The sequence below is a fragment of the Borostomias antarcticus genome, assembly GCF_949987555.1.
Source record: "Borostomias antarcticus genome assembly, chromosome: 7".
Taxonomy (NCBI): domain Eukaryota; kingdom Metazoa; phylum Chordata; class Actinopteri; order Stomiiformes; family Stomiidae; genus Borostomias; species Borostomias antarcticus.
The window spans coordinates 22,172,460-22,183,497 of record NC_140240.1 but is presented as its reverse complement, the minus strand read 5'-3'; the positions used below and the strand labels follow the sequence as shown (position 1 = coordinate 22,183,497).

The 11,038-nt window shown below is 46.3% G+C and overlaps 1 protein-coding gene across 1 annotated transcript; it reads left to right on the top strand.

Annotated features, from left to right (window-relative positions):
• The first annotated feature begins 12 nt into the window (after window positions 1-12).
• On the top strand, window positions 13-10,915 carry hyls1 (HYLS1 centriolar and ciliogenesis associated). Its single transcript, XM_084440531.1, has 12 exons — window positions 13-112; window positions 549-650; window positions 1,564-1,683; window positions 4,987-5,060; window positions 7,109-7,344; window positions 7,574-7,629; window positions 9,233-9,423; window positions 9,805-9,850; window positions 9,940-10,003; window positions 10,292-10,373; window positions 10,637-10,663; window positions 10,764-10,915. Exons 2-12 carry the CDS (start codon window positions 551-553, stop codon window positions 10,896-10,898), a joined length of 1,131 nt encoding a protein of 376 aa, XP_084296657.1. The 5' UTR covers window positions 13-112; window positions 549-550; the 3' UTR covers window positions 10,899-10,915.
• The last annotated feature ends 123 nt before the right edge of the window (window positions 10,916-11,038 follow it).

Sequence of the window (11,038 nt, the reverse complement as noted above, 5' to 3'; positions counted from 1 at the left end):
CGTCGTTTTCAAAGTTTGGTAACGGCTGCTCTGCTGAAACAAAACAACACTTCTGTTTATCAACTCACAGCTTTAACACATCGCCGAGGGAAACTCCGTGTAACTTACACAGGTAAACAGACCATCTTTATCTTGAAGTTGCGAGAGAGGGACTGCTTTGATGGGAGAGCTAGGCTCAGTACCTTTAGAGTAACTTTATGGCTAGTCTAGCAGCTACTAGAATAACTAGTCACGTCTAGCTAGCTAGCTAGCACTAGCTACACCAACACTGGCTAGCACTAAACTCTTATAGCTACTGGCTAAACTCTGTTACGCAGTGACATGTTCACGACGAGCTAACGTTAGGCTAGATATTATCGTAGAGAGGTCAAACTCATGATTGTTGAAGCTAGCTGAATAAATCAGTGCTGCTGCTAAACTAACGTTAGCATTGTCTATAGCATAACAGCTTTGGATTGTGCTGTATTTATGTCTATCTTAATTAGCGATATAGTTGACGTTAGTAGCTAACATTAACTGATCTATGTCACATGACATTTACCTTCTAGAAATGGAAAACCTGGATTTCTCAGAGGATGAAATCCAGCAACAGTTGGAGGCACTGGGATATATCAACATACCAAAACACAGGCTGCGCGAATTCAAACGAGGTGTGTGTGTGTGTGTTTCTGACACAACTCTGAACTAGCTAGCTGTGCATTAGCACCAGACTAAGGTTACTAGCCAGCCAGGTAACATAGCTACTACAGGTAGTTCCGACCTCACAATCTGATTGGTCAAGAGCCTTTGTATATTCACGATATTAATCTTCATCTAAACTGCTCTTTACAGTTCTATAGTATTACTCCGCCACATGTTAGCTGAATAAATAACGTTATAGCATGTGAAACTTAGCTGTGATTTGGTTTGCTTTACGTTTAAAACACATATAGACCCCCACTGGCACAAAGACACAAAAATGATCATATATTCATATTGCGACATACAGTTAAATAACGTATCAAACAAGCTAATGCTTAAGTTTATCTGAGAACGCGATTTGGCTAGTGTTGGCATTTCGTTTTGACAACTGGTGAGTTGATATGTTGCACAGTAAACAAGCAGAACAGCATCATTCATGGCTGTCTGGTTGCTATCACAGGCAAGTCCTACATTAGTTTTGGTTTCTAGGGCTCGGCGTTTGTTGCTGTGGAATAGCAGGGTGGGAAACTTGCTATTGGATGTCATTGTTCCCCCAGGGAATATGATCACCACATGAAACTCTATAGCAACGTGAATTGCTTTTCTTTGTGGAGTTCACTAAAATCTATATAAAATACACTAAAAGTCTGTGTTTATCCCATATTGTTTCCCGGTGATGTAACTGTTGTATAAAAGCAGTAACTCTCTCGAGGGTTGTGGTACATGACCATGGGTTGTGTATGACAGCAGCACGACCTGTGGTATACTGGCAATATACCACACTCTCTCCTGAATTATTGCTTCAGTCTAGCTAGGCCTACTACACAGTATTTGTTAATATTGATAATGATGTATATTTTGGTTACTATTGCTTCTATCTAGACTTAGACGAACTTATTCGTCATGAAAAATCAAAGAGCCAGACTTACTCCAGTGAATCGAACTCTCCCAGATCTCAAAACACCGCCTACAAAGGTCCTCCTGCTTACACCAAAGTTAAAGGTAAGCGTTTCTAGGGGTCCTACGAAGTAAGAACCTATTGTTTTCATTGGTGTTATTGTATTTGTTAGTTATTAGGGTTCCTACAGAGTAGGGTTGCACAATTAATTGTGAATTAATCGAAATCGCGATTATGACCTCCGCAATTAACTAATCGCAAAAGACTGCAATTAATGTGATTAATAATTTCTCTTTGAATTGAGTGTTCTAGGACTACACGGACGAATCACAGGCGCTTATGCTGTCTGACCAATCGCATGTGTTCCCGCTGAGTGTGCTGTGCGTAGCAATTTCACTGAGAAGACAGATAGCAGTAGCTCAAGACAAGTGTCACAAGAGTACCTGCAGCCGTGAGTAGAGAAAAAATGAGCGAAAACGAGGTCAGTGAGTTAGTAACAAGAAAGGGATCAACGTCCATGATTTGGGAGCATTTTGGTTATTATATATTAATATTATATATTACATATTAATCACAATTATTAATCGCAATTACCATTTTGAAGCAAATAATCGCAATTATTATCTTTTGTCATAATCGTGCAGCCCTACTACAGAGTAGGAACCCTAGTGTAATTGACATGTCAACAGCCATTTTGACATGTCATAGGAAGGTAAACACAGGTGTAATTGATTAAATTAATTAAAGTCCCGGTCTATTTAGTGTGTCACAGCCATTCCAGTGAGCCAGCATGATCAATATCAGGGCCCGAGCCCACCTAAATCCTAAATGGAACAGGGCCATAATTAATGTTATTAATTACACCTGTATTTACCTGCAATGACATGTCAAAATGGCTGCTGGGAAAAGGGTCTGTCGTTGGCATTATTACGGGTCCTACGCAGTGCCTGCGCGGCCAGCTCCTATATCCTGTCTCTGCCGCTTGGACTCTTGAGCTGTGTTTTGAATCGCTCCCTCATTCCCTCACTCCCTATTCCCTATATAGGGTTCACCATGTAGTGAACTACCTAGGGAACGGAGAAAATGTAGGGTACATGCACTGTTCCCTGGAAATCAAGGTGAATTGTGGGTAATAAATAGTGGACTATATAGGGAACGAAAATTCCGTGGAGAATTCAGACACTACAAACAAAATGGCTGACGCCCTATATAGTGCACTATAGTGAATAGGGAGCGATTCCGAACGCAGCCTTGTTCTTCTTCACCTGGTATCTACCCAGCTTGGGCATCATGTCCGCAGGGCTCCACATTGCTGCCTGCAGATATGGTTCGTCTTTTTTGTGCATGGCTGTAAGCCAGCGCACCAATGATAGCAAATGTCCGGTTGTCACTCCCTCCCTCCCTCCCTCCCTGGCTTCCTCCGTCCCGTTATTGACCTGCAGTTCTATGTTGCTACCACAAGAGGCAGTGGTCCCAGAACCTGCAATTCTATGTTGCTACCACAAGAGGCAGATAGACTGCATTTACCGTTTTTGGCCACGGGAGGGCAGCAATAGGCTTAGATAGACTGTGTTCCAGACTGTGTTCCTTCTTGCGTGTAGTTCTAGCAGTACTTATAACAAACACCTACTGCTTCTCACTGCTACTGCTTCTCACCTCAACCTCCATACAACACCTCCACAGCTACTGCTCGGAGTGGGCTATAGACACATGGTCTCCAATGAGGGTGCATGGGGATGGCCTGGCAATCACTTGACTGCCCCCCACAACCTCTGACCTGAGGGGGCGGAGTCTATCCACGCCACGGTCCCCACATGTCAGCCCCTGAGTTGGCTAAAGAAACAGTTTTCACAGTTGGGTGCATGTGGGTGGCCCGGAGAGCAGTACACTGTCCTCGAGGGGACAGGAGAAACCTCCCCTGTGGGCTCGAGGGGGCAGAGTCTCATCACCACGCCAATATCCACGCCAAAGACCCCACAACTAAGCCCCTGAGTGAGCTATAGACACATGATCTTCACTGGTGGGTGCAGTGATTGCCCGGAGGTCAGTGACGTGTACCCGACCAACTCAGACATGAGGGGGGCGGAGTCTCATCACCACACCACTATCCACACCACAGACCCTACAACTAAGCCCCTGAATGAGCTAGAGACACACGGTCTTCACTGCGGGATGCATAGAGATTGTCGGGAGGTCAATGCAGTGTCGCCGACCAACTCAGGTCCGAGGGGGCGGAGTCTTGCCACCACACCACTATCCACGCCATGGACCACAGAACTCAGCCCAAGTATGCTAGAGACACACGGTCTTCTCCGGTGGGTAGCCTGGAGAGGGATACACTATCTCCAACTGGCTATAACCCAAGGGGGTGGAGCCTCGCCACCACGCCACTATTCATGCCACGGAATCCACAACTCAGTCCTTGAGTGGGCTAGAGGCACACGGTCTTCAATGATAGGTTGCATGGAGATTGCCGGGAGGTCACTGCACTGATCCCGACCTGCTCTGACCTCAGGGGGCGTAGTCTCACCACCACGCCACTGTCCAAGCTACGGACCCCACAACTCAGCCCTTGAGTGAGCTAGAGACACACAGTCATTACTGGTAGGTGCAGTGATTGCCCAGAGGTCAGTGACGCATACCCGACCAACTCAGACACGAGGGGGGCGGAGTCTCGCTACCACACCACTATCCACGCCACAAACACCACAACTCAGCCCCTGAGTGGGCTAGAGACCCACGGTCTTCACCCGTGGGTACATGGAGATTGCCCGGAGGTCACTGTACTGTGCCCGACCAGCTCTGACCAAAGGGGGTGGAGTCTCACCACCACGCCACTATCCATGCTATGGACCCCGAAACTTAGCCCTTGAGTGGGCTAGAGACACATGGTCTAAACCGGTGGGTGCATGGAGATTGCTCGGAGGTCACTGTACTCTCCCCAACCAGCTCTCCACCCCTGGTTATCTGGGTTTATACCTTACCTTTGTACAGAAACAGAAGTTGAACCAATTGCAGCAAAATAGCTAACGTTACAGGAATCATCAGTGTAACTGCTTTAGCCACTGACCGCTACCATTAATGTTATGGAAGCTGCTGCTAGTTGTTGTGAGCTCATGAGCTAACTGGCTATTCCGCTCTTATTGTGATGGATTAGCATTGGAAGCATAGGAACTGCTATGTCCAGGCGACAAGACCTATCATAATTTATCAGACATTATTTCATGTCATTTCAATTCACAGCTATTTCAGTGGCATAACTAGCTTCCGTCCTACCAGTCCTGAACAGAAACAAGCCAGCCACGCACATAAGCCAGGCTGGACCTGGCCTGGTTTCATGATGGGGGAGTACTCAGCTGTCCTTATCTTCCAAATTAAATCAAATTGTCTTTTTTCTTCCAACACAGTCCAGCAAGAGAACACTGCAGCCTACAGCAGCTGGGCCTCCTCTCAGGCTGCTGCATCAGAACATGGAAGACTGGTATGAATTCATCTCTTAAATTGGGCCATAAGTTTAGACTAGAAATGGCGTTCAGAGAGCGCAAACCTCCGCCCCTGTATGTGTTTTGTAGCTCTGTGCGCGTCACAATTGAATGGGTTATAAATTGGCCCATGCTACACCCCTCCACCAGGTTTTCATGAAAAGCGGTGGTATTTCTTACGTAATCCTAGGAGACAAAAAAAATGAATGGAGGGGAATGGCTGGCCCAGCCGTGTTCGGTAGGTTTGTGAACCGTGATTCGGATCCGCTCCAAAATGTAATGGGTTGTTTTTCGGCCCGTGCTTCACCCCTCCACTGAGTTTCATGAAAATCGGTGCAGTTGTTTTTTGCGTAATCCTTGCTGACAGATGTACGGACCTACACGCCACCGAAAACGTTACGTCTCCCTGTCGCTGGGGTGGAGGTCATAACCTATCCCCTGAGTACCACACTGAGGAAAGGCAAAACAATTATTTCCTGGCCTTTGTGTTTTTGGCATGAGAGTACATTTGAGTCATCTAACAGACTGGCCCTGAAAACGGACACGTCAAATCACCCGCAATATCGGAAAACGTTAAGGCTACAGGCATTTTGGATTTTTTGTGTGCCACCTAAAGGTGCATCTGCCAGGATCACGCCAAGTTTTTCTAAAAGTAGGTGAAGCTGTTCATGGGAGTGTCGGGAGGCCAAGCGCAGCCTTTCTTGGCAATGGCAATAAACCACCATCTTGAATGCATAGCTATTGTCTCCTATACACCACCTAGACCTTCACTCTGGAGGACAGTATAGGAAGAGGAGATTCTCTAATCTTAACCAATCACGTGCTGAGCCAGGGTAATTCGCATAGACATGAGTGATTTAGCCTCTCACATCTCAAACCACCTGAACGTTTGGAGTGAGAACCCTTGTGGTTCACAGAGTATATGCCACTATTAGGGCTGGGTATCGAGTCGAATTTCAAGAATCGATTCGATTCCGATTCACAAGGTTCAGAATCGATTATCATGATTCGATTCAATATCGATTCGGTTAGTGTTACTAAAACCTGTTTGTTTTTTTAGCTGTAACCTTAATTACATGATTGCCAAGTTATGCAACACATCAATACTAGGGCTGGGTATCGATACTGATTTCCAAAAATGAATGAATGAACGAATCATTGAATGAATTAATTCAATTAGAACTATTCATTCCTTAATTTATTCATTCATTCATTAAATAAAAGATCGATTTTGGGATTCATGAATCGATTCTGATTCATTTGATTCAGAATCGATTCAGAATCAATGAATCGATTTTTTAAACCCAGCCCTAGTCACTATAATGCGTGGGAGCGTGCAACTTGGCTGTACTTACAGGAGACAGTGGTGATTATCCATTAAAGATGTGGCTTATTAAACATGATACAACAGAGTATGCCTTAACCCTAGTCAAATTCCTAGTATGTGTGAACCATATACATGGCAAATAAAACGGATCTTGAATCTTGATAAGGAGATCTAAATCCTTGTGTGTGTGAAGTACAGGAGTGAAAATTACAGAGCCATGATACATATATTGCCCCCTCTTCCCCCGAGATGGTATTCATTTAATCGGTTACTGTCAACAGCCAAGCGTGCGATACAGAGCATTTGGTCACCTGAAAATGTGTTTCAAATGTTAGATGATGGATCTATCAGCAATCCTGCTGACAAATGTATGGACATACGTACGGACGTACACACGCCACTGAAAACATTACCTCTAGCTGCTTTACATTACAAACGTTGGGTCTGCTTGACAACCTGTCCCAGGTTAAACGTTGGCTTACAGCAATTGCCATGCTTTGAGTTTTGTATTAGCCTACAAACCAATACGTCAATAGCCAACTGCACGAAACAAAATGCATCAAAACAAATATGGGACGCAGATTAATCAATACAAATCAATGGATATAACATGACCAATAAAACACGATCGGAAGCATACTTTGTTCTTGCATGCATTTTCTTTTGCATTTTTTTGATTCAAGTCATTGCATTGGCATGGTTTGCATTTTTCTTGTCCAGGTGCTCGCCTCCAACCACAGCAGAGACAACGCTAACTTTGGCCAGAGGCCGGCCTGTTACGACTCCTACGCCCAGCATTCCGTAGCCCCGAAGTGCCAGCGGCCGTCGACGGCCCCTAACGGGCTGGAGACGGAGACAGACTTCCAGCACTCCTCCTTCGCCGTCAGCCAGACCTCCAGCCCAGACAGAGACGCAGAGGCACACGGGAGACCGTTCATCAAGAGGAAAGTCCTCAGGTAAGAACAGAATAGGGCAAACCATCTGATTCAATCACCCGGCATCGAGCGCTTGAGTGTGCGGTTTCATTTCTTTTTCTAATATATTTCACCCGTTACTGGCACCTCTCCAAGGCTTTTTCTCCCTTTCCCTCAATAACAGAATAGCTGCAAAAAAAAATGGCTGCCTTGAAATAACTGCAATGGTTGCTGGTTTGTGACGTCGATGTCTTTCGGTTTCTCTTCAAAGGAAACTGAAAGGACAAGTCCACGTCTGTGACGAATCGACACACAGTGAAGATTCAGGTACTCTAATAACACTTATCTTGATCATATACTATCAATGTGCGGAGGGCTTGTGAAGCTAAATGCAATTTTGGAATTGTCTGTCTGACAGATAACAGTGCTGCAAACACCTATTTGCTCAAGAGAGACACTTACTCACTGTAATAAGTATTAGTAGTTGTAGTAGCTGTCATACAGCATTATAGAGTTGCAATGACCCAGGTGACCAGTGCTTAGCACCACCTTAGTGGCAGTGTGGAGCACGTTGGAGGCAGGAGGCTAATCCTCTTAGCCACCTTACCCAGCCATCTGCCTCAGCAGGTCACACATTCACAGCGGTAAGCAGCACCACCTCCCCACCTCTCTACCACCATGTACAAAATGTACGACAGCCGCTGGGACCAGGAGAGCGAGGACGAGGACGGCTCGGTCAGCAACTCTTTCTGGACCGACGGGGAGGAGGAGGAGATAGAGCGAGCGCGTCGCGATGAAGACACGGCGGAACCCTTTGAGCAAACTCATGAGGAACCTGTCGAGTGTTGTTCCGAGGAGGTGGAACGGGAGAGCAGGAGAGAGGGGAGCAGGCAGAGCGATAAAGAAAGCCGCGATGAAGAGGGAGGGTCGTACAGCGCCGGCGTCGGGAGCCCAGCGTTGAGCATGCTGACTTCCGGCTACGGCACCTATCAGCCAGACTCCGCTAGCAAGGACGGCCTGGAGGACGGCGACTTCAGAGACGACGGCACCATCGCAGAGTTTGACAGGGAAAGCCAGGAGGGCCTTTCCGAGCTGAGGTACGGCGAAGAAGAGGACGACCGTTCGGTCGCTGGCTCCGACGGGGACGGAAAGGAACCCGTGGATTCGGCGAGTCACGTGGACGCCCACACGACCACTGAACCGGGGGACGCCCGCACGCCCACTGACCAGGAGGACGCCCGCACGTCCACTGACCAGGAGGACGCCCGCACGTCCACTGACCAGGAGGACGCCCGCACGCCCACTGACCAGGAGGACGCCCGCACGCCCACTGACCAGGAGGACGCCTGCACGCCCACTGACCAGGAGGACAGTCGAGATACCGATCCGGCGTACTGTAAGGACGACCGCCAGCGTGATGCGTCGGACGGTGAAGAGTCGGACGGCGAAGACCATGCAGACGTGAGATCAGGGGAAGATAACGCTCAGCTGACAGAGACCGCGGACTATAACCTCGCTTTAGATGATGAGCACACTGAAGAAGGCAGCTCTCTGTCGGCGTTGGCAGAGGGACGTGTTGCGCTTCCTAAAAATGAAAAAGGAGTTGAGGATGAGTTGGAACAGGAAGACATGGAAGAGTCTAAAAGTCATACAGATATAATAAAGTACATTGATTCCAAGTCCATAAAGACTTTTAGAGAATGGGAGGAGAACATAAGGCACAAGAACAAGCAGATTCTGATTCTGAAGAAGGGTAAACCAATGTCCTTGTGTGTCTGATGCCCCTGTATTTGAAAGATAAGATGGGAGGGGAAGTTTGGTAAAATCCTGGGTAGACAGAGTTTTTGCAAGTGTTGAGAAGCTGTGCATGGGAACAATGAAGGAGTAACTAAGTAACTAAACCCTACTTTATTAATCCTGACCCCCCCAGGTGCTTTGAGTGGGCTGGAAGATCGACTGGGTGGGCCAAACGTGTCCGTGTCAGCTCGCCACAGTCCTGGTGATCAGCTCCGTGACCCAGACTCTGAGCTGGAGAGTGAGGACATTCGCAGCATGAACGATGGACACAGCTCCGAGGCCGACGGCCTCACAAGTGCCTTCGACGCCTACATCGAAGGCATGGTGGGTGTTCTGAATCAAACTGTGTTACGTTAGAATGACTGTTAGAAAATTGTTAGAAAAAGAGTTGTGTTAATGTTAACTGTTATCAGCACTCTTCTTTATCATTTTGTAAAAGTAAAATGAAAAAAAACAATTTGAAAATGGCCTCCCCAAAGAATTTAATTAATTTAATCCAAATAATATTAACTTAAACAAGTGTGATTGTGCTCCTTTAATCAGGATGACAGTTGTCCTTCTGATTTGATCAGACCAGTAAGAATCAGACGGCCCAGTGTGCTGTAGCTGCCTGCATAACTGGTGAACCTAGTCCCTGTATCCCTGTGTTGTGATTGACAGGTTAGATCTCACTGTGGTGAACGTTGTCCGTGTTGTGATTGACAGGTTAGATCTCGGAGTGAGAATGACGTCAGAACCAGGCCCAAGTCGTGTAAGTGGTCACTTGACTTCACGTGATCATTTTCCCCTGTGAAAACCGTTCCCAGTTTAACTTGTTTATTTATTTATCGCCGCCATCAGTTATCCGCCCCCTGTTGGATCATCCACACACCAGAAACCTGAAGAAGACCGACCCAGTGGCCAAGTAAGACACGCTGGGAAATTCACACCTGATGTCATATAAATCAACTTCTCTTGAGACGCAGACCTATATAGACCCCTTATCCTGCAGACTGATATAGACTCCCGTGTCCTGCACTGATTTAGACCCCTTGTGTCCTGCACTGATATAGACCCCTTGTGTCCTGCAGACTGATATAGACCCCTTGTGTCCTGCAGACTGATATAGACCCCCTTGTGTCCTGCAGACTGATATAGACCCCCTTGTGTCCTGCAGACTGATATAGACCTCCTTGTGTCCTGTCGTCTGCAGGTATTTCCAGTACAAACAGGACTGGGACATGTTCAAGCCTCCAGGAGAGAAGGACAGGAGGTCGCTGCACTGGGAAATCAGGGTATGAATATACGAGTTAATTTATACCTCAGTAATCAGGGTATGAATATAAACTTTATATAACGTTTAATAAACTGTGTATGACTTCATTTATACCTCAGTGTTAACACAATAGATGTGTACATTCCATTATCTGTTCTTTGTTACTCAAAGTATAGACACTAGTTATACAGATTGATGCAGACTATTCATGATGCACTATTACATCGTGCACATTGACTGGCTGTATTGTGTGTGATTTTAAAATGTGCCTTTCATTGTCAGGAACAACTTGCATACCAACCACCACAAGTAAGTATGATTGCCTCATAACAGAACATAAATGGTTGTCACCATCAGCCATGATGAGTGAAAGGATATCTGTATATTGAGACCATTTCTCCTTCTTCAGCCAAGACCTCGGAGAGTGTATGTGCCAAACACGTACGTGGTGCCAACAGAGAAGAAACGCTCAGCCTTACGGTGGGAGGTGCGGCATGACTTAGCCAACGGACTCCTGCCAGCCACAATCAACTATCAACTCTAGGATTTGTTAGTGTACTTTGTAAGTGTGTACCTTGTTTACTTTGTGTGTACCTTGTTTTAATTTAAGTGCCTTAAAGGCTCCTCGTAATCACGTTGACTTTTCTTATTAATGACAATTATATGTACAAATAAAGTTTTTAT